The following is a 24,014-nucleotide window of genomic DNA, read 5'->3' as shown; positions in this document are numbered from 1 at the left end:
CCCTGGCCTATGCTATTCCATCTGTCTTAACCACTCTTCTTCCCTCTTCCCCTACTCCACTCCTCCTCCAAACTACCACTATATTCTCAGTTATTTCCTTAATATCACTTCCTGTGTAAAATGTCCTTAATTCCCTAAACCTAGTTACTCCCATGACACCCTCTAGATTTTCTTATAATTACTTGTTCAAGATATGCTTTCCTGCTATACTGTAAAGCTCTGGAGGGGCAGGACCAAATCTCTTCATTCACCATTTTGTCTCCTAGTACCTGTAATATAATACATCTGTTAATTAATATCTTGACCATGGGTTTAAAAAAATAGAATCTTTCTCTGACCTCTTAAAAAAGCAAATACATCTCTCAGCATCATTTTTCTTAGCTGTAAATATACTGACACCATACCTCACAGTTATGAATGTTCAAATGAACTGACATATATGAAGATTTGCACTGAAAGTCATGTCTGAGCACACCAACGATGGTTGGTCGCCCTAAATACAATTTTTTTTTTTTTTGAGATAGGGTCTCACACTGTTGCCTGGGCTAGAGTACAGTGGCACAATCATGGCTCACTGCAACCTCCCCGCCTCTTGGACTCAAGTGATTCTGCTGCCTCAGCCTCCTGAGTAGCTGGGATTACAGGCATATACCACCATGCCCAACTAATTTTTTGTATTTTTAATAGAGACAAGGTTTTGCTATGTTGGCCAGGCTGGTCTTGAACTCCTGGGCTCAAGTGATCCACCCACCTCAGCCTCCCAAAGAAAATAATTTTTTTAAATTTCAATTGTGTTATGAAAATATTTTATTATCATTTTAAACATATTTGGAGTAGTTCTGAGCCTTTAGAAAACTCTTAGTTGTGTTAATTTCTATAATCATCAAAGTAATGGTACACTATTATTGCCTTCAGGTATCCACAGAAAATGGTTAGGCTATAGAGCTTAATCAGAATATTTTAATTTTAGTAACAAAATCTACAACAGTATTTGTAGTGTCCTCTTCTAAGGAGGAAAAAGTAGACTTGAGAAATATTTTTCTTTTATTCCTTGAAACAAGGCTTGCCATTTATCGGCAGAGGGCTTGCTAATACCACCAGCCTCATCAAACTAGTAGAAAGAACACCTGAGAGAAATTACTTAAATTCCCTATTGACATAAATTTTACTCAACCAAAGTGTATCTCTAAGTCAATATTTTTGCAGTTTCACAATTGTTTATCTAATAAAGAGCTATTATTTCATTGATAAAAAGAGCAATCTGGAGGATTTGTATTATGTAATTAGCCATTAACTGTATTAAAAGCACTGGTGGAAAGAAATTGGCCATTTAGTGGGTTGGGGGCCTTATATTATTTCTTAAAATATGCTTGCATCATTTCACCAAACTAATGGAGTTACACTTTACCTCAGGTCCAGATTTACTACACAACACATTGTCATGTGCCCTTAGCTTGGCAGCACCTCTTCTTAATGATTAGTTAACTTGAGAATAATGAAGGCCTTATCATTTGTCTAATTAGCCATGCAGTCCCTAATGGTAGTCTAACTCATTTAGATAAAGTCTGTTCTTGAAGGAGGGGGTGGAGAGGAAGCCTAGGGAGAAAGATTGTGTACACGTGTGTACATACGTGTGTGTGTGTGTGTGTACACAAAGTAGTAAAACAAACCATAGTGTAGCATAGCATTTGGGCTCCTTGATAACTAATAAATGTTTTGCTATATGGGTGCAGTCCAAAGACCAATTCTTTCCATATCCTCAGCTTAAGCTTTTTGTTTATATTTAAGTGAAAACTTTTTGGATAAATGATAGTGGTTTTTTTTTTACAGTCCTGTAAGTATCTGATATTAGGTAAAGATAACTAAAAATGTATCTCTCCTAGGTTAACTGAAAGTTGTTTGGTAGATCCATGCAAAGATTCATTTTGTTGTCCCAAATCTAATTGAGCTGTATCTGAAGTCCTTCGTCAAGGAATTCCTAATAAATAACATTTATTTCTACATTCGCCAAAGGGAATAATTAACATGTATTGCTCAGCTTGTAAGACATATTATAGCAGATGTAAAATACAGATGAAAATAATTCTTACCTCATTCTTTAGCTTGCTTCCAGAAAACCTTAAAAAATTAGTACATTTTCCATTAGTTCAAACAAAATTACAGCTATGGCATTCAATGATATGTAGACAACCTAAAGAAGCAGTAATTTCATACCATGATTAGGGAAATAAGCTGGAGAAATTTGCTTTTTTTAAAGAACTCAAGCATCTTTCTCAACTTACTAAAACAAAATAAGTTCTTTAGAAAAAAAGTAAATGAATAATATTTTTAAAAGTCAGGTGAGATTTGAGACAAGTAAAGGACACTCACTATTAAACATTTGTGTGTGTTCCAGCCTATATTTACATTTTATAGTGGGGTGGTGGCTAGTAAGCAGCCTTATGTTCCTTGTAATATCTAAATTTATCTTAGTATGACTCAGTGACTAAACTTTTTTTTTCCACAAGATACTTTACTTTTAAAAATAATTTCTTCTTTTAAGAGCTAAGAGCAGTTCTTGGTAAATCATACCATAAAGCAATCGCAGGTACAGATCTAATTATTCAGAGTTTCAGTTTAAAAAATGAATGATGTGTTATCACTGGTTTCATTAGATGTAACCTCACTTACTAATATCCCCATGATAGTTAACAGTGGCTTACAGCAATGTGCTGTTTATTTTCATTCATGTTTTACCTTTCATAGAAACCCAAACAGGTCAGTAATTTCACCTTCATAAGGTAAGATGATGGTCAAAGTATATGTGATTAGAGATTATTACAATAAACTTTCTATCTTGGTAAAGTACTAGTCAAGCACATAGATCTTTAAAACAGGTTGTCTCAGAAAAAAGTTACATTTACATTTACTGCCTTTATTTTATTGAATCCAACCTGAAAATAGACTTTGCTTTATTAGTAAATACTAATTTAAAAGCAATTCTGCTTCCTTGATTTCTTCTCTTCATCTCTCTGGAACACTAGTTCACAATTAATTTCTCACTAATTATGACAAGTTATATAATTTTCCCAGTAATCTAGATTATATAATCATCCATACAAAGCGGACATTAAGGTCTGATGCTTAAATGGAAACATCTTGATAAGCAAAATTAAGAAATCATTTTATTCAATAGGTATCATGCATATTTAAAGTACCACAGAGAATTTGTCTTGAAGATGGTGTAACTCTACCTTGTCAAGCCCTTTCCAGAATAAACGGAGTGGTAATATGCACTGCTCTCTTTGATGCCAATCCCATAGTAATGATACCTAGAGCAAAGACAGGAACCAGCTCTGTGTTAATGAAGGAGATTTTTGAAGGGGAAAAAGAGACTAAGGTATAACTGAAATAACCATGAATAAGAACTGCAAACCATGATGACCTTTCTTTTCTGACATTTTTCAGGTAGGTAGCATCTTAATGTGCTACATCCCTCTTTGATAGTCACTACTCCTACTTATTGTTGTTATTTCTGACTCTAGGCCTGAAAAAGATAGGAGAATTACCTACTGACAATCCTCTTACGTCCCCTAAAACATTAGGTTCCAAATCCCAAGAACGTATAAATGTAGGCATTGGCTCTAAGTATATGTACTGTATGTATTTACAAATTGAGTGATTCAACATGAATTTAGTCAACTGGACAAGAAAATGCTATGGTATTCTTTACCATATGTGTAGGGAAGACCAATCTCACGCATGGGAATATGTATGAAGCATGTGACCCTTTACACATTATTTTCCTCATGAGGAATCAAAAGTCCAATTCACTATTATTTTCACTTCAAAATTTCATGCAACAATGGGGAGAAGGCTGTGTTGCAAATCAATGAAGATGACATGTGGAAAGTAACAGTGCCATAGATAATTTGTTTTAAATACGCCAATGGATCATGAGACACAATACAAGTATAACAACTCACTGATTCTCAAATTATAGCTCATTCTCCTAAGCCACAAACTCTTGACATATTACACACCCATATACAAGCACTACAAATATTATACACATTCTAGTGGAATAGTGGGCATTTAGTGAGGATAGCCAGAGTCCTCTAGCATCTGCTTTCTGTGGTCAGTCCCCACTCTCCACCATCCGTCCCCCATGAAGCACCACTACCTACTGTTTACCAACTCCTTCAATTTGCGTTCATCTAAGATCAGGAAAGGAACGAAAAAAAGGGAATGAGGGGATTTCCAGTGGACTTCAGCCTAATTATATTTTAAAACGTTGTTTCTGAGCATCACCATCTGAGTTTAAAGTGGATCCTTTAAACTGAGGAGCCACCATCTGAATCCTCAGTTCATCCATCTGGTTGAATGGATGAATCTTCAGTTCATCCATCTGGTTGAATGGATGAATCTTCAGTTCATCCATCTGGTTGAATGGATGAATCTTCAGTTCATCCATCTGGTTGAATGGATGAATCTTCAGTTCATCCATCTGGTTGAATGGATGAATCTTCAGTTCATCCATCTGGTTGAATGGATGAATCTTCAGTTCATCCATCTGGTTGAATGGATGAATCTTCAGTTCATCCATCTGGTTGAATGGATGAATCTTCAGTTCATCCATCAAGGGCCCTATCTCTGGCCTCAGCAATAAAGAACTACTTGGCCAAGAAGTTCCACTCCTAAGCATTTTCAGGATCCAGGACAGGAGTACAAATGGAAGCCTACATACCATATGAATAGCTATTTGAAAACTGTAAATCGAGCTAACAAACAGCTAACAAAAATATTCCTGTCCTCTTACATTGACAAGTTACCTCCATAATGATCTAGTAGGTAAATATGAATTTAGCATTCTTAGACTCCTGGAGTTCCATATGGGAACATGGTGGTGGGGAAAGACCCACTTTCACCCCATTTTTCAGCTCTGGCTCCTTGGTTCACTGTGAGGGAACTGGATTGCACATCCAAGATCCAGCTGCATCTGCATCACCTACTAACAACTACCCCCTGGCCACACCTCAGTCTAGTGTTATGAACACTAGTGAAGCAATGTGGCCTTCTGAGGATGGACTTGGGACATGCCCAATACAGGCCCAAGAAGTGGGCCTGGGGGAGTTTGAACAGGGAATTCCAGGGCCCCAGGGACCCAGAAGTGGGATGTGGTTTTTGGATGAACACATTCACTCAGGCTATGGACTCCCTGCCTCATGGGAGGACAGCAGCTGGAGGACAGCCAGAATGAGCCCCACAAAGTGGGAGACCCAGAAATGGCTTCTCTCTTCTCAGGTGCTAAGGGCAGGACTGTGGCAGCAAACTTGCCTCTATTGATTCAAGGTCATTTGAGATGAAGGAAAAAAGATTTTTAAACATCAAAACTACAACGGCAGCAACAAATATTATAACTAATGTTTTCAGAAAGAGTTGTTATATTTGGGAAACAATAATATATGGTGGTCAAGGTAAATGAAGATATTTTATGATTCTGGAAGACTGGGAAGATGTTTTCAAGTCCTCAATTTTAGTAAACATATAATTACAGTCTGTTAACCTGAAAAAAGGACCATCATAACTGCTCATTTTTACAGTACAGAAAAAGAAATCCTATGGTAGATTAAAAAAAGAACCTCTAAGGTATAATGGAACAAAGGGAGAAATGAAGGAAATGGAAAACATAATGGAAACTTCAAAATACTAAACTGAGTATGTCTCTAATTAGAAACGAAAAGAAAGAAGCTTACTTAAGTCATAAAGACTTTACCAAAGGAGCTGTATTAATAGATATAGGTAAGGGAAATATTTAAAACTGTGAAAAAATTAGCAGATTTAAATGATAGTCACATATATTAGTAGAATTAGTTAATAAGCCAGAGTCTGAAATAATTACTAATATTTCATTTGTTAGATTTTAGAACTAAGATACCAAAAGAAATGTTTATATATTAGAAGAAATAAATCAAGTAATGTTTGAAAACAGAGATCCATTAGAATGGAACGATGTTGTAATTTCATGTTCTTTTTGCAAAGCTTGCTGTTTGTTCCATAAGCTTTATAGTTTAAATACTACATTTTAGCCACTTGCTAAAGCAATACATGTTAAACGTTGGCTTAAAAATTGATAAACTTCTTTTATTATAACTTCAATTTTCTTGTTTCTCAACTCTAATCCTCTTTTCAGTGTGGTAAAATGGTTTGCCATGCAGATTGAGAACAAACTACACTGTCTTCACAGGTGGTACACAAAAATCACAAGACAAGTCAAAGGGATGACCATTAGTTCAATAAATGTTAGAGCAGATACTGTGCCCTGACCACTGTGCTAGTTGTCAGTACAATGATGAACAAAACAGACATTGAAAATCTGATCAGGAATATTCATGTTTCCAAATTCCTCCATAGTCTATGGCCTCCTGATGCCTGCTGTCATGGAAAAGTGACTACACTGACCAGCACTGAGGCACATTTTACTTGCAGTTTTTAAAACCATTTGATATTCACATTTTTAAAAAATTGCTACATTTTAAGACTAAATAAATTCTAACTAATACAGATGTGTAACTTTTTTCTTATGACTTTTAAGGATAGAATGTTTTATTATGCAATTTATTTGTTTCTTATTGTTATAAATGATTATATTATTTGGCCCCCTTATTCCCATCCCCAGTCATTAGGACAGAATATCTTTACAAATAGAAATATTTAATGCCTCTACCTACATCCAAAATATTTATATTCTGAAGGTAACTATTTTATATATACTCAAAAAAAGGTGCTTTTTAATTAATATATGTATTTTATGTATAAGTCAAATGTAAATAACACTATAAACCCATAAACAAACTGACACCTGAAGAAAATGACTTGGTCAGCTACATTCAGCTCTACAAGAGAGAAATGGCATGTCCTTTTCTTATTAGCAATGCCTTAGATTTTAGATATGTTGATGTAGCTGAGCATATTCTATCAATACAATCTTATATACATGCCAGGAGATAGAGAACCAGTGAAAGAGTACACTCTTTTTTTTCCTACATGTATTCAGTGCTTACTGTGTGCTATGTGCTGAGGATTGAAAGAGAGGTAGAGGAGAGTCTCTGGAGGAGTTGACAGTCTTGTGAGGGAACAAATAATGCAAAGAGAGAATTGTAATACCAAATTAGTATTTGCTGCCATTGAAGCAGGTGATAGTGAGTCATGATAGAAATAGTTACCATTTTTGATCATCTATTACATGCAAAGAATTGTATGTGTACATGATCTCAAATTTTCACAGCAGCTGGCAAGTAGAGCATCATCCCCATTCCAAAACAGACATTCAAAAATTATGATTTGTTTAAAAATGTTATGGGTTTGAAGGCAAAATTTAAACCCATGATTCCACAAACCATACTGCCTCCACACTCAAGATGCAAAAGATATCTCTCTTTTGTATCGCAATTTTATTTACAATTAGAAAGTTCTAGTGAAATACAGTTCAAATATGTCTGCATTCACACACACACACTCTTTATTCTTGTTTGGCAGGAGTAATGTAAGCATAGATAACTAACATGAATTATTAAGACCCACACCACTGATCTGGATGTTTCATATTTGACATTCCATATATAAACTCCCAGAATGTAAGCTCCCTGTAATAGGAAATTAATAAACATTTATTAGATAAATGAATGAATAACTTGAAAAATGAAAAATGTGTCACAAAACCATAAAAAAATTTGGCAATTAAGAGATTTCATATAATATCATATACTTAAACATATCACCACAATTTAAAATTTGGTAGAAATTAAAGAATCTCTTATCTAACATGATGTAAGAAAGTCTACTAACTCCTTTAACCCTATCACAAGTACTGTAGAAACTTGACTATTACTATCATGATGACTTGCTCTTCATAAATAGCTTGCCATAGCCGTGGTGGTGCCTTTGGTTTCTTGAACTCTCCATTGGGAATACCCTTCTTCCATCAGGTCCTCATTTCTTAATCATACTTTAAGGCATATTTTAACACATGAAGCTTTGCCTGATATCTCAGGCAAAACTCCTGAATTCCCCTGAACTCCTCCCTTGGTCATTTACCCTATACAGCTTTGTCCTTGTATCATTGGCATTTGTATACATGGCTTACCTCCCATACTAAACCCTAAGGTTTAGAGGACGAGAATTTTATCTTTCCCTTCACTGTATTCCTCATTAAAAATTACTACGAAGAAAAATCCTCATACATTTACTGGTTAAATCAATGTGTTCTTCTAGGAATTTAGAAAACAATAAAACAAATTTTCTTAAAGCTGATAGTTTTCAATAACCACCTTCTGACACTGCATTTCCAGGTCATCAGTAAAACATTGACATTGAACAAAAGTTGCATACATAAACAATATATACAAAGGGCATGAAATTGGCGTACTTTGGTGGAAAGACTGTTGCTAGCAATACAAACCTCAGTATTTTGCAATGACCACTGTAAGGCTTTAGCACATTTCATACCCAGTTTCTTCTGGAGCCAACAAAATAACCTCTCCCCTTTAATCTTCCTTTTAGTCTAACTAGGTACATGTTGTCATCTGAGTGATTTAGTGTCTCTGAGAACAGAGAAGAGATAATAAATGAGCAGCTTTCTGTCTTCCTAGTCACTAAAGATAAACCTCATAAAACTGGGGAGAGAGAGTTCATGCAAAGTGTACATAAATTTTTCATCTCACTCGCAATATTTTATAGCATTATTTTGTGGTTAATAGACGACCCTAAAATAAATCTTGCTAGGGAGTATTTACCATGCATACTGTAATATAACAAGAAGATATGCTGGTGTATGTTAAATAAAAAGTGATGTTTGTCTCACTGTGGAAGAAATAGTTGTTTAAATTTATATAACACTACCTGATGCTTATCCTGTAGGTTACTCTGAATAAAGATTCCCAAACATTTCACAGTTCCTTCTCCCTATATGATTATTATCCATTTCTATTAAAGAAGATATATGATAAATGCTCAAAAATCCTGGGGATGATTAGCTAATTTCTCCAAGAAAATGTGTCATGAAAGCAGCTTCTGTGATTATCTAAGAAAACTGTGTTCATTTATTAGCAACTTTCCTCAATCTTATGTCAAATGACAGATCTGATTTAAAATTTACGAAAAAAGAATAACAATTAATGCTTGTAGCCACATTTTAATGTGAACATGTTATAAAATATAACAGACTTTTAATACAACAAATGAAATTATTGCTGTTCTTTTTTACTACTAAAATATTTACTTTGTGCCTAATACTTTTCTTCATTTACTGAGCAATTTGTACTTGCATCTATATTTCTTCTTTTCCATTTCAGTCTTTATATAGAATTCCTGAAACATATGTTCCCACTGAGCTAGTAGCCCTGATGTTAGTTTACACTACACAAATGATAACTGATAAGGAAATGATGGGATTAAGCTGTTCAGGGACTTGCAATAACTTGCTATGATAAGAGCAGCTGCCATATCAGTTTTATTAACCCACTAAATCACTACTAATAAATAAGATAATAGCTTTTGTCCATCATGTCTGAAAACCAAGATTTGGCTGATCAAAGTCTACAAAAAATTAAAATGTAACTTAAAATCAAACAGTCTACCATGTGCGTAAAATCTATTTGTGAGCTCAATTTGTTCTCCTTTACTTAGCCAAGCCATTCTGAGCAAGGGTAGGATACAAGGTTTTTGCTTATCATTGTATCCGAGGGCCTAGTTAGCAATGGGACCCTCAGTAAAATGCTTATTAAATAATTAAGATGAATAGCGAAAGTTCTTTGCCAGCAGGTACCCTATTTTACAATTCTTTGCATCTCAAAAACTCTTTAGCATCACGCTTTGTACATCAATGTCAGTAGGAATTGACTGATTATTCTCAATGCATTCATAACCATCAAATATGCAAGAATTATTCATTATTATAGAACTTTGTTTCATTTTTTATTTATTCAAAACCTCAATTAAAAAATGTCACACATAATAAAACCAGGTGTATACTTTTGGAATTGGTAGTAAAACTAAAGGGAAGAAAAGAAGAAACATGAAAGTAAAGTCAATTTTTATCTTGGTATTGGGAATGTACAGTGTCTGCCGTTGGGGTTGCTGGTTTTCTTGGCTGGCAGGGGATGGTAAGCGTGAAGGAACTGGATAGAGAGCTGAGCTGCTAATGGACCTGCAAACTGACTGGCTTTGTCCCCAAAGCACACTTGTTAGGTGCCCTAGAGTGACGCTTCCTGACCCCAGCAGTGGCCTCTCATGTGGAATGTTGAACTTGCCACTGAAAACAAATTATTCCATTTTTAATTGTTCCTAATTTTGACAGTGGATGATATCTGGCCCTACATAGTGATCCTGTCTGTTTAGATTTTTTTGTTTTATTATTTTTTTATTTTTGCTTTGTTTTGTTATGTTTTGAGATGGATTCTTGCTCGGTCGCCAGGCTGGAGTGCAGTGGTGCGATCTCAGCTCACTGCAACCTCCGCCTCTCGGGTTCAAGCGATTCTCCTGCCTCAGCTTCCTGAGTAGCTGGGACTACAGGTGCGCACCACCACGCCCAGCTAATTTTTGTATTTTTAGTAAAAACAGGGTTTCACCATGTTGGCCAGGATGGTCTCAATCTCTTGACCTCGTGATCCTCCTGTCTCAGCCTCCCAAAGTGCTGGGATTACAGGTGTGAGCCACCACATCCAGCCTATTTTTTTTTGTTTTAATATATCTGTTTTAAATATTTTATCTCTTCCATTTAATTGAATAAATTTTGGGCTCATTTTATACAGTCAAACTTTTTCATCTTTCACTTTTCAGTGAGGGAAAGAAGTAGCACATGCACAAATGTGAGAATTGTGAAGACATTACAGTAATTAATAGCCAGTTATTTCAAAACTTAGGAAAATAGAACTTGAAAATAGACACCACATTCATTCATGATTTTTAGGCCCTACTAATCATCTCTTTGTCACATAGATTAGTGTTTTCCAAACTTTAGAGAGTGACATTGCTTCATGAACCTCAAAGACATCTAAGAACAATTTTTAAAAAGAGGGTGCTATCTCATGCCCAGAGTACAGGAGAACCTTTTGAGTCAATCATAATCTAAAATAAATTCTGATAGTCCCCAGTGAGATGACTGGACATACTCTAGGTATCCTACAATAATTTGGCACAAACTGAGAACTCATTTTTTTAAGTAATCATCATCAGAACAGTTTCACAATGTTTGTATGTATTAGTATGCAATCCAAGGAAGTTAAAATAAATATCACATTTATTTATATTTTTTAAATAATTCAATAAATATTTAGTAATACTATGCTAAAAGTACTGTATTAAACACTACAATAACAATAAAATATGTTTTGCAAAGTTACTAGTAAAATTCGGAGAAATTATGATTCCCTGATTTTCTAAGGTATACTTACTTTATATTTCTGTCTTTCATTCAGTTGTTCATATTTCCATAGAAACATAAAAATATTTTTATAAAATGTAAGTTTATGAAATAATAAACAGCCATTAGAAATGTTTGCAAAGATAATATATAACAGAGACATGTTTAGGACTAAAATTAAAAGGCAGAAAATAAAATTGTGTTTGTGCTACAAATTTGCTGTTATATAAAACCCAAATACCTCTAAATTAAATGTCTTACAGTTGTGGCGTGGTAAAGTGTTGTTTGTTCTCTGAAGAAGAATCTAATATGTTAATAAAGTTTAAGAACTGTTAGCTCTGTTAAAAAAACTTAATAAAACTTATATGTCAAAAATCAAACATTCAATTGAACAATTATTGGTTGATACGATTGATATTGGAAAAAAAGTAGTAGGCTTCCCTACTTTTACTAGCAGATAAAACATAAACTTTAGAGTCAGATATACTTTGATTCAAATGCCAACATTGTTATTATGTATTATCTATGTGGCCTTGGGCAAACCAATAACCTTTGAAATGCAATTTCCTCATTTGTAATACAGTAATTCCTATCTTCCATCATTATTGCAAGGATTAGAGATGAGTGCATGTATCTGTGTATGTGTGTAGTACTCAATAAATAATAACTTTTAATTGTATTGCAGATATTTTATATTGAGTCATTAATTTTTTATTAAGGATAGTGGGGTTGAAAGCATATTCACTACCATATTCATTCCTATACTTTATCTCATTTAACTCTCACAACAATCCTATAAGATATTGTATACCCACTTTACTGGTGAAAAGCTGAATAACCCTACAATAAATCACTGGCTGGAAAGCTGGTGTCACACAGCTATACATGGAAACATCAGACTCGTGTTTAAAGTTGTCCAACTTTAAAGCCTATTTCCCTAACCATTAGGCTATACTGCCTTTTGATATTCTATCTTCCAAGATAAAAGCTAAGGATATTTCTTGGAAATAAAGGCAGAAACATACCTAGCTAAGAATAATTATATCAAAAAAATTACTATTTACAAGATATACAAACTACATTTTGCTATATTTTTTACCATATGTAGTTTAAATATGGAAAATTAATTTTTCTCTATGATATAAAGATATCAAAAAAAGTCATGTCACAAAAATCAAATGGCATATCAGCACAGCAGAAAAAAATATTCAAATTGTTAATGCCTTGCTGTTGGGCACATCTATGGCTCTTGGATTCAAATAAATTGCCCAAAGTCACCCCATGTTGTTACATCAACCTAAGTACTAGAGCCCCACTGTGACACAATGGACAGGGTTAATGATTCATCCCTAATCCTAAAGGCTCCTTCAAAGATTAATTGACTTTCCCTGCAGCCTGCCAGCCCACCCTCTTGTAGATCCTGTCAAGAGGGTTTCTCTTCATTGCTCTGCCTCTTTTCCCCCTATTTACTTTAAACACTATCTGATCTTTCCTCAACCTACACAATTCAGTAGGAATCAAATTCAGTAGAAATCAGTCAGTTAAACTGATCAAACTTTGAAATAAAGTTGACTTGGTTAGAAGGAAGGGATCCATTTTGCCTTTTTGAATCTGGCACTTTATTTATTCTTTCCAGGCCACAATCATGTTAACATTAATTGCAATCAATTAAATAAGTATTAATTGATAATCTATTATGTATCGACCAACAGAAAGAACATAAAAGTGAATGAGACAAAGTTTCTGTCCTCAAAATATGTATTATCTGTTTAGAGGAGGAGATAAGTTAATTTCACATTAAGATAGGTACCAACAAACTGCCACAGGGTGCAGAGAAGGAGCCTACAATAAATCAATGGACTAAAAAAAGATCTAAAGGAAGAAGTTCAAGAGACATTCTTTCAAATGGGTAAAATTTCAACACACATATATGGGAAAAGGCACTCTCCAGGGGAAGACAGCATAAACTTAAACAAAAGACTGGCAGTTGGAGTGAATCAAAGGTTACTGGGATGATTATTTGGTGAGCACATAGACTACATGCTAGAAAGTAAGAAATAGGTGACACAGTAAAATGAACTTGGACTAAATCATGATGGACCTTGAATGTCAAGTTGAGGAAAGTTTGTTGTTAATAGTAGAAATTATGAGCCAGCGGAGGTTTTGAATATGGAAGAGATATGATTGAATCTCAACTTTAAAAGGTCAGTTTGGAAAAATTGCATGAATGGACAAGAAAGACAGAGTCAAGGCCAGGCTATGAAAGTAGCAATGAGGAGAGTCATATTCAAAAGAATTCAAAAAGTAGAACCTATGTTTTTGCAAGTGTCTAAAGCTGAGCTATCCAATAAAGCAATAAAGCCACTGGCCATATGTGGGGGTAAGCACAGGAAATGTGGCTAGGCTAAACTGAGATGTGATGTAAGTGTAAAATACACACTAGATTTCAAAAACGTAGTATGAAAAGAAGAATGTAAAATATCCAATTAATAATTTTTATATTCCATAGTGAGATAATGTTTTGGATAAATTGGATTACATAAAGCATTAAAATTAATTTTACTTGTTCCTTTTTACTTTTTAAATGTGGCTTCCAGAAATTTTTGAATTAAATATGTGGCCACATTATACTTTCATTGATCAGTGCTGGATGTGATGTCAGGGCAGAAGGAGGCAGTGGACAAGCCAGAAAAGGAGTGGTAGAAGAGGGAAGAGGACCTACATAGTACTATGACAGAGAAGCTATAGAGGTAGTTTTCTGTATTTATTTATTTTAAGAGGGCATTATCAGTTGGTTCAAATGCTAAGGAGGAGCCAAGGAAGATGAGTAACAGTAAAAACCAGCCATTGGATTTTTGCCCAGGTAGAGAAATGGACTAGGTCAGAGGGATGTGATCAGTGGTAAGGGAAGCAACAACTCAAAGGGGGAAATACTAGAGCAATCATGAAGGTTGGAACTTTTTTCTTTCTCAGCATAAAGGAGATCTGGACATGCTCATAGGCAGAAGGAAAGGAGAAACTGAAAACACAGCACACATAGAAAATAGCTGTTGAATGAGAAACTGTACCTGGGAGTTCTCCAGAGACTGCCACAACAGAGAGGAAAATTTAAAGATACAAAGAGGGGGAATGTGTGACAGCTTAGTTTATGTTTACATTTACCTTAATAGATGACCAAACAGGTCATCTGTGCATGTCATTTGTCTTAAAGAGAAAAGAAGGAGATATCAAGAAATTATTGTCTCAGAAAGAAAACTAGAGGAAGAACCTGAAGCATCCTAAGGCACTTCCTTCCAACTCAAAGCTCTTTACCCCCTGGTTTGGGCCTTGCTCTTTGGGAGGACTGTGGAATCTGCTTGGTTCACTATAGTCAGTCTCATACATTCCTCCTCATAACACTGGTGCCTTCAGTAACGGCTTTAAGATTATGAAAATGACTCATTTAAATTATTTCAGCAGAAATAATAATACATTATTGTTTTCATATGTAAAATCTACTTTTTTTTTTTTTTTTTTTAGTTCTCACAGTTGATAAAAGTCTGCTTCATCAAGAGAATACCTGGTTCTCTTTGTACTGACAAAGACAATACTTATTTTACATCTGTGTCAATCTTCATGCACAAGAGCAGAATCTGATATATGTTCACTGGTATCTTACTTTGAATGGCCTCTTGTTCCAAGCCGCCTTGTTGTTAGGAGGGGAAACTTCTGGCGAATTGTCTAAAAAGAAAGATGATTACTTTAGGCTTTAGAAAGTATATGGTCCTAATGCAAGCCACTCATAGCCAATTACTTGGAGAAAGTAAATGTTGAACTCTGAATGAACTGTGAGTGAATACTTGGTCTGGAAAAAGTAATAACTTACACATATTGATAAGCAATACATCAGTAGAGGCAGGGAGGTACTTTTTTGATTGAAGTGCTCTACTGACCTTGTCTTGATTTCTAAGGCAGATCATACCAATATCTGCTTTTGCTTGATGGTACTACCAAAGCAATTATTACTTTATTTATGTATGGAGTGAGAAGATTTGGGTCTCTTCATATAATTCCATACAGAGATTTACCCACAATTAAAAATCTATTCCCAACCCCAAAGGACATATAAAACTTTCTCTGCCTTACTGTATCTCCATTATAATGTTATAAATTTTTTGTTTTGTATGTTCCTTTCTCTAAATTTGCTAAAATTAGGATCTGATTAAACATTTTTTAAAAAGTCTTCTACATAAAACAATTTTAACCTCAATCTTTGTAGATCCGTAAATAAACTTTAAAGAGCTCCATGGCAAACTATGTATGTGTTAATTTCTTGGAGGCTAGGTCTATAGTTTTACCAGGTTTTCAAGGTGCTTCATGACTGCCAAACAGTTAAGAATTATTCCCATAAGGTAGACTCACAAAATGGTAATATTAATATGGATATTAGAAGTTGTCTTATCCAAACTCCTCATTTAATAGAATGAGTAAACAGAATTTTAAAGAGATTAAGTGCTTTTCAGAAGGTCTCACAATAAATTAGTCCAGTCTAGGCTAGAACCTAGGTTACCTGATTACAATGTATAATATCACACTCTCTCTGTAAATAGATAGGTTTGCGAAATAAATAACTTATTATTTTTTAAATGAGAAGCTGGACTATAGTATTCATTATTTTCTGGACAATGAGTCCCTCTACAGGTTAGAATCTGGATTTCAATTTGTATAAGATACAATATTTGAGACCCAAGCTTCCTAAAGTTTTTCTGGGATATCCTAGGTTCTCAAACACAGCATGACATGAATCTTAAAGAACAAGGCTTTCTTAAGAGATTGATATTGATTCTCAAAGTGATGTCTCTCTCTATATATATATATAAGCATAATAATGTCAGTTATATAGATTCCCATCCTAACCACACAGGTTGGGTAGAAAGAAATATTTTTAAATGAGAGAATTCTAACCCATCCCATCATAAAATCTTGGGATTTGGAATGTAAACATAGAGTGAAGTGGAGAATTAGGAGAACTTTTAATACATTTTAAAACCTATTAAAAACTCATATATTTGGACTAGCTAAATAATAAGGATAACCACTAACCACTAATTGCATTAGCAAGAGACTTGTCACCTCCACTTAATTTTGCTTCTTAACACAGGCCATACTATACACTTTAATGCATCCCTCTTTGAAGGCAAATGCTACTGCTTAAACAAAGCTTGCTTTAAATTCACATTAGATCTTCTAATAGTTAGGATTCTAATATTAAAAATCAAGTTATAAACATATAGCAATTCCAAACAGAGTCCTTAAGACGATTTATGCCTGCAAAACACATGTCTCAATATTCTCTAAGAGAACTTGCACAGATGAATTTGTTTTCATGCTATCTGCCTGACATGACTTTAGTTATAAGTCACTATAGCCAATATGTGTCATTTACCTTTCCAAAGGTGGCCGCACAGGCTGGCTCTAATTTCTCTTTCCTACAGAAATCTAAGTAGTGTGCATAAAGAATGCACCGTGGTAAGCAAACTCCTTCACATACAATGTAATTCTCTTCAAGCCTAAGAAAAAGGAAAAATTAGGTCAAATATTTTATTTCCTTTTCCTTCAACTTTCTCATTGACTTATTACCCATTTTGAATATGTACTCTATAAATGAGGTAATGAGCAGACATAAGTAGACTTCATTTATTCTGGATATTTTTTAAAAATCAAATTATAAGGATTAATGTTAGAAGTACAAAAACCCCAGTGAAAAATCTGCTAGTACAGTTAAAATATCATGGCTAACATAAAACCATGCCTGGTCCACAACACAAATATTAGGTCTTCTATATAAACCTCATGGTTCATCATGATTTGCTCTGTGACATATAAATATGAATGGTGAAATTGAAGATGATGGGTATTTTTTAAAACATTCTTAGTACTAAAGGGCTGTCAAGCTTCCGGTTGGCAAATGCTTACGTTCTCTCACTTTCATTCAAAACCTATTTCTCAGCCCTGAATAATTAGGGAAGGACAATGATGCATTTATTTGCAAAACACATGAGGATAAACTCATTTTACTTAAGTCTGAAATGACACTGATATATTTCTATTCCTATACTTTTTACTACTGTGATCAGTACTACAATTATCTAAAACATCCTATACACTTAAAAGATAATGTAATTCTCTATAGATATCTCCAAACATAACATATATACCTTCAACTTTATATTATAAAAATAACTATATAACCTTTGAAAATTTGGAGTAATTCTATTTAATTTGTAACTAAGCATAACATATAAATGTAATAAATACATATTTGTGTTACAACTTTCTAAACAGCAATGTAGAAATTAAACTTTTAGATTCCATTCCCAGTTTTCCTAACAGTTCAGTAGGTGATTTTGACTAAAATTTACTTATACCAATTTTATGTATAGTAAGATAATATTTATTATAATGCAGAAACGATGCAATATAGAGTCTGCAGATTAAAATTGGATGAAACCCTTCAAAGATTTGATTTAAAATATCCTAATGTGTACAAGATAAAGGCTAAAGAAAGTATTCCCTGAACAGGTAAAATATCACTCATTTTTTTAATGAAGAACAAAAAAAGACCAGAAACTAAGATCTAGTGTTTCAAAATATGAAATCAATATATGTACATAAAGTCAGTTGACATACTAGTTGATAGTGAAAACTGGAATTAATCAGCCAGCTTTTTCACTTTGATTTTCAGTTCTAGTTTATCTATTTAAAAATTTTATTTTAATTACATGTACACAATGTTCACATTTCATCTTGCTATTTTGATGCTGTTGTAGTAGGCATTGTCTCTGTCTTCAAAATATTGAATCATCCTAGACATAAGTATGATGTTCATTTGGGGTACAACTTTTTTCTTTGATCTTAACTTATATATATTTATGTATACATTTATTCATAAAAGAAACATGTATATTTCCACACACTCAATTTAAATGGAAAAAATGAGAGTAATCATTCGAAACAGTTCAATAATATATCTGAAATCAAAACACTTTTGCCCCAGTTATCCTGCTGCAAACAGTTGTATCCTAAATATCCCAGATATTTAACTCAATTACTTAACTGCTCTAGTATATTCTTAACTAGTAACCACGACATCAACTTCAATAGTTAAACTCCAACTTTAGATGAATATTTGGCTTATATTTCAAATATTTGAAGGGGTTCAAGCATATAATCACAAAAAACTACTATATGTAAATTGTAATTTAATCTTTAAATAAATAATAAAAATAAAATTTACTAGTTCCTTATCTTGTATTTTTCTAAGGCTCCTTAGATCATACTTTACATAAAATTAGGTTATGTAACTAATCAGTAAATATATAGTCCTTTTTATTAGTTTGTTTTTTACTTGGAATTTGTGAGGAAATTTATGCTCCTATTTCTTCCTACTATGTAGGGAAGTTTAATATAATGTTTTTACTTTAGAGCCGTCTTTCTTTTAGATAGATATTACAAAATGTTCACTCTATGTGGAAATCCTACTGATAAATTCTTGGTTTTAAAAGATTTTCCACAAAATCCAATTTGTAATATTTTATTATTATAAATCATATATGATAGATGCTATAAAAATAGTTGAACATCTACTTAAGTTAGTACAGACATCTTAACCGATTTTTTCTATGTCTTCTACTTCAAACACATTTCATCTTATAGAGTATACACTATTTTTAATTTGCCCTCTTATGAATAAAGGCAGTGTTAAGATCCTTCCCCATTTTAAGTTGTTTTTAAGAATCATATTTTATAAACTCAAAAACTATCAAACAACAAATACGTAAGAACTGAACTGATTGCATATTAAGCCAGTAAGTCATAAAAACGTTCATTAATGCTTACATTTGGAGAAAATATGGTTTTAGTCAATAAGGAACAACGTAATGTGGTTTTTATTTGTATTGCAAATCCTTCATCAGTACTTGTATAAGTCTCTATACTAAAAATTCAGTGAAAAAAATTCTGGGTTAAATTCTAATTGGTTTTTTAAACTTTCCCAAAAAGTTTGAGGAAGAAGTAAATTGCGAAAAACAAAGATCCTGAAGACGCTGGCTGTTAAAACGTCAACAGGTGCTTCAGTGTACCCTGCGGGCGAGTCTCACCACTGCAGCGTGAGCTGTGTCTGCTTCTTTTTATCCTTCACAATCTGCGTGATGGTTTTCTTCTGAGACAGGTATTGATCCGCTGCTTTGGTTTTGCTGTCGTGGTTGTCGGCATCCTCTTCTTCAGAGGAAAAGTTACCATTTAAACAGTGCATTTCTGATTGCCAGTTGAAGGGATGATAAAGAAAAACAGAATATAAAATCAACTAAGTAGCCTCTAAGTGTACCTTAACTTCAAAGGAGTAGCCTACTGGGGTGGGGTCAGAGAGGAGGAAAGGGGAGCTATGCAAAATGTCAAGTCTCTACTTGACATTTTACTGAGGAAATACAAAGATTTGGACAGAACATTCTACATCTGCCTTATGTTTGTTCGGGATGCATTATTATTATTGGGTGCCCTTCCTAGAATACGTCCTCGTCCCCTTCCCAGCTCCGGATGCTGCAGAGCACTCACCTGATTTCACTGCCCCCGGCAGCTCCGGGTCTTCGCCTTTTTCCCCGCCGCCCTGCTCGCCCCCGGGCTGCCCTTCGGCCGCCAAGTACACTGTTTCTTCCGGATAGACTAGCAAGCCCTTGCCCAGGAGCTGCACGCAGCAGTCTTCCTGGATCCCCGGGGACAGTTGGGGTGCAGGCTGCGCCTGCAGGAAGGTGTCTTCCAGCTCCGGGACCTTGGCCATCCTCCTGGCCGCCGGACACCTCCGCGCGCGCCGCTCGGCCGGTTCCCCAGCGGAGCCCCAGCCCGGGGCGGGGCGGGGCGGGGCTGGGACCCGGGGCCGCAGGGGCGGGGAAGGAGGCCGCAGGCTCCGGGGTGCCCTGGCTCAACAGAGAAGGGACGCCGCTTACAGGTACAGCCCAGGCCGCCCGGGAGCCGCGGTGGGCCGCGGTGGGCCGCGGTGGGACTGCGTTTCTCCACCTGTCTGCGGTCCCGGCAGATGCTGCCGCGGAACTCACTTTCTCACCTGCGCCCGTCACGCCCTGGGCGCCCACAGCTTCCCCCTCCCTCCAGTTCTCTCAACCTGCGCTGGCCAGAGGACCGTTTTCACATTCAGAGCTCCCAGAAAGATCCCGGGAAGGCTTACTGTCTTCTGCAGGGAAAGTGCAGCTGTAACTGGCCCCATCCCTACTTTCAAGGTACACTATTGGGGCACCTGGCCGCGCGGCGTGGACTCTGCACGCCTAGGACAGGGAAAAAGTACCCGGTGTACCGCTCAGTCTTTGCACAGCAGGGACCGGGCTTTTTATTCTGGGAACCTTCCGAGGGATTGGCGAGGGCTCTTCTCAGCATTTGAGGGAAGATCCCATCTCGTCACACACTGCTTTGCTCGAGGGTGCACAGTGGCCCGCACTCCTGGGTCTCCCAGCCCTGGAGGATCTGGCCTCAACCCCGAGGAAAGATTCTTTCTTTCCCATTTACCGTTATTTTGTAATTTAAACGCGTCCCTGACGATTACTCATCTCATACCTAGCAGTACGGCAACGGACGTTTGCTTAAGTGAAAAATGAAATTGCGACAATCTTCCAACCCAAAATGGCAATCTCATGGGGGCAAACTATAATCTGTGCTCTCTTTAGGTGGGAGCGGTCAGTGGAGACTTGGGATTGGTGTTACCTGACTGCCAGATCATCTTCCTTTCCTTCCACCTTCTGTTCTTTTGACAAATACGCCCAGTGTCTTTATATGTCCAGTGCTCTCCAAGAAAAGCAAGGATTCTGCTTTGGATCACATTGCTTCATCACAACCTACAGCATGTCATCTTCTCTTGCAGCATTAGAGAGAGAAACCAGCCTTCGACTTTGGCAATATTAAACTACATTACATTGAAATTTAACATAGAACAAACAAAATGGGATCCAAGGTGGTGGGTGGCTGAAGGGTGAATTATGGGAAGGAGCGATACAGTCTAAGTAATACAGCAAAAGCAGCTAAAATTATGAATGGATTTGAATCTCCCCCATTTTTAGTACCACTTGTTGGGAAAGGCAGCAACTCTTTGTCAAAGGTTTTCACCTTACCTGGTACCTCCAGCAGCTAGATCCAGGATGGGACTACCCACCCCTCCACACTCCTAAAGTGGGTATACCCCTCCACTGCCTCAGGACAACTTTGCCAGTTTTCTCTACCCAGTCCTCCGAAAGCCTCAGAGCCTGCTCAGACCAGAGGGCTTAGCTGTATGTACAGTACTAAAGTTTAGAATGTTGCCTCTTTACAGAGATACCCTCAGATTCATTCTGTAAAGGGAGTCCTAGTGATTAACTGTGTCTACTTATATGAAATGATAAGAAGAAAAATGTTCAGGAAAATTACTGGAATTTCTTTTTTAAAATACTAACCTTATGATAATGTGTTTGTGTGTGTGTGTGTGTGTGTGTGTAAGTCATACAGACACTACATGAAAATCTGGCAATTATCCAATTGAACAGATCATTGGAAACAAAAACCACGATCAGTTAAGGCCCTAAGTGAACTTTTTGCCTTAATTTTAAGTAAATCTGTTTGCCTAACAAAATAATGTGAAAGTTATTTCTGCTTCTATTCAAAAATAGGAAGTCTAAATAGACCTATAGCAAGTAAATAAATTTAATCAGTAATAAAAAAAACTTCCAACAAAAGGAAGCCCAAGACGAGATAGCTTCATGAGTGATTTATACCAAACGTTTAAAGAAGAATAAATGCCAGTTCTTCTCAAACATATGATATGTGGTGAAAGCAGAGGAGGGGAAAAGCTGTCAATATCCTAATTTGCTATTTGTAATTATTATAACTAATCTGAGCTCATGAGACTAGTGTTTTAGAAAAGCATTAATGATAAACACCTCATAAAGCCCTAGGCAGGAAAATAGGTAAAAATGGAGAATGGTCTTTTAAAATAGTGATTTGTAAGATTTTTATTTTTTATATACTCTTTAAGAAATTTTTGTAAGCTATCAACTGTCTCCCAGGGGGAAAAATGTCCATGAATACGCTAATGTAAAAATTTCTGCTTACGGTTTAACAGACTGTAAGTAAAAAATACCTGAAAAAGTTTATTCTGTTTTAAGGAAAAAAAAAAAACACATGATGTCTGAAAGAAGATTCTTTGAAGTTCCCAAATTACAGTGTCTTCATGACTGGAGGCACAAGAGTAAAGGGGAAAGGAAAAGGAATTTGGAGTCAGGTACATTTGCACTCATTCTCTTTGTGCTTCTGGGCATTTAACCTTTCTGTGCCTGTTTCCTTCTCTCAAAATTGGAAAAAAATAGTACATATCTATAGTAGATTTTGTGGGTGTTCTGCTCAGATCCCCTTGGATTTCTTCCACATTTTCTGAGCACCCCTCACCCCGTTTTTGCCTCCTTTGGTTTCCAATACCAGCCCCAAGACCACCACCTGAGAGCTCCTGGAACTTTTCTTTGGAGGAACTGCCCTTAGCTACCAGACCACCATTGCCCATAGGCAGATAGAGCCTAGGTGCCCCTGAGTAGCACTTAGCCAATGACTGATGGTTGAGAACCTTGATCTCATGTTGGATAAATCTGAGGTACAACTTACAACCCAGAGCTCCTCTATGGGATCCGGCTGAAACCATCTCCCACTAGACCATTCCTAAAATCCCATCCGTGTTGGCTTGTTACCCTCCTCTGTCCTGCTACCCCTACTCCCTTTCCTGTTTCTCCTGGCAACACTTTCTTTAAATTGCTTTTGTAGAAAAATACTTGACTCAAGTCCTGCTGACATAAGACATCACATTATAGAGTTGATATAAGCATCAAATGAAACATTATAAAGAAGAAACTAGTCCAGTGCCTGAAACAGAGTAAGCCTTCAATAAAACATATCTAATCTTTTTATTCTGAAACTTTAGATCTTTTTTAGTTCACATAAGCAAGGAAAAAAAATTCTCTCTTTCATTGCAGAAGAATTTTGAGGAACATCCTTGCCTAGATTATTTCTGGGCATAGTATTATCTGGAGTGATCATATACTATGAAATTTTCTTCTGTGAAAGTTCATGTCTCTCCTAATTTGTTTTTCCGTTCACCAAAATTATTTTATAAATACAGCAAGTACTTTGCTTTCTGTTAATGAATTTCATTTTGTTTCTTTCAAATAAAAGTAAAGTGAGATTTTGAACCTAACAACAGAGCCCCAAAATACATGAAGCAATAAATACCGTTTTTTTGATAAAAGTACTAACACCATTCAGCGGAAAAAGATATATAGTCTTTTCAATTAGATAACCACATCTAAAAGAATTAGTTTGGAACCCTACTTCACAGTATATACAAAAATAAAAATGGTTGAAAGACCTAAATATAAGAGCTAAAACTGTACAACTCTTGGAATAAAACCTTGCCTTAAGTCTTTATCACCTGGGATTAGGCAAAGGTTTATTGAATGTGATACAAAAAGTACAAGCAATAAGAGAAAAAAAGTAGATAAACTGAACTCCACCAAAATGCGTGCATCAAAAAAAACTATCAGGAAAATGAAAAGAC

At 35.6% G+C, this 24,014-nt stretch overlaps 1 protein-coding gene across 1 annotated transcript in view; it reads right to left on the bottom strand.

Annotated features, from left to right (window-relative positions):
- RFX6 (regulatory factor X6) overlaps nt 1-20,250 on the bottom strand; it is a 55,177-nt gene extending 34,927 nt beyond the window's left edge. The window contains exons 1-6 of the mRNA XM_054491814.2: nt 19,994-20,250; nt 19,540-19,696; nt 16,827-16,950; nt 15,060-15,121; nt 3,234-3,311; nt 2,091-2,118 (exon numbers count right to left, since the gene is read on the bottom strand). Coding sequence (XP_054347789.2) covers nt 2,091-2,118; nt 3,234-3,311; nt 15,060-15,121; nt 16,827-16,950; nt 19,540-19,696; nt 19,994-20,216 — 672 coding nt within the window. The 5' untranslated portion in view covers nt 20,217-20,250. The remainder of the gene's footprint in view (nt 1-2,090; nt 2,119-3,233; nt 3,312-15,059; nt 15,122-16,826; nt 16,951-19,539; nt 19,697-19,993) is intronic.
- Nucleotides 20,251-24,014: the final 3,764 nt, after the last annotated feature.

This window comes from Pongo pygmaeus, chromosome 5, assembly GCF_028885625.2.
Source record: "Pongo pygmaeus isolate AG05252 chromosome 5, NHGRI_mPonPyg2-v2.0_pri, whole genome shotgun sequence".
Classification (NCBI taxonomy): domain Eukaryota; kingdom Metazoa; phylum Chordata; class Mammalia; order Primates; family Hominidae; genus Pongo; species Pongo pygmaeus.
Note: the sequence above shows the minus strand (reverse complement) of the source record. Positions and strands in the feature narration are given on the sequence as shown.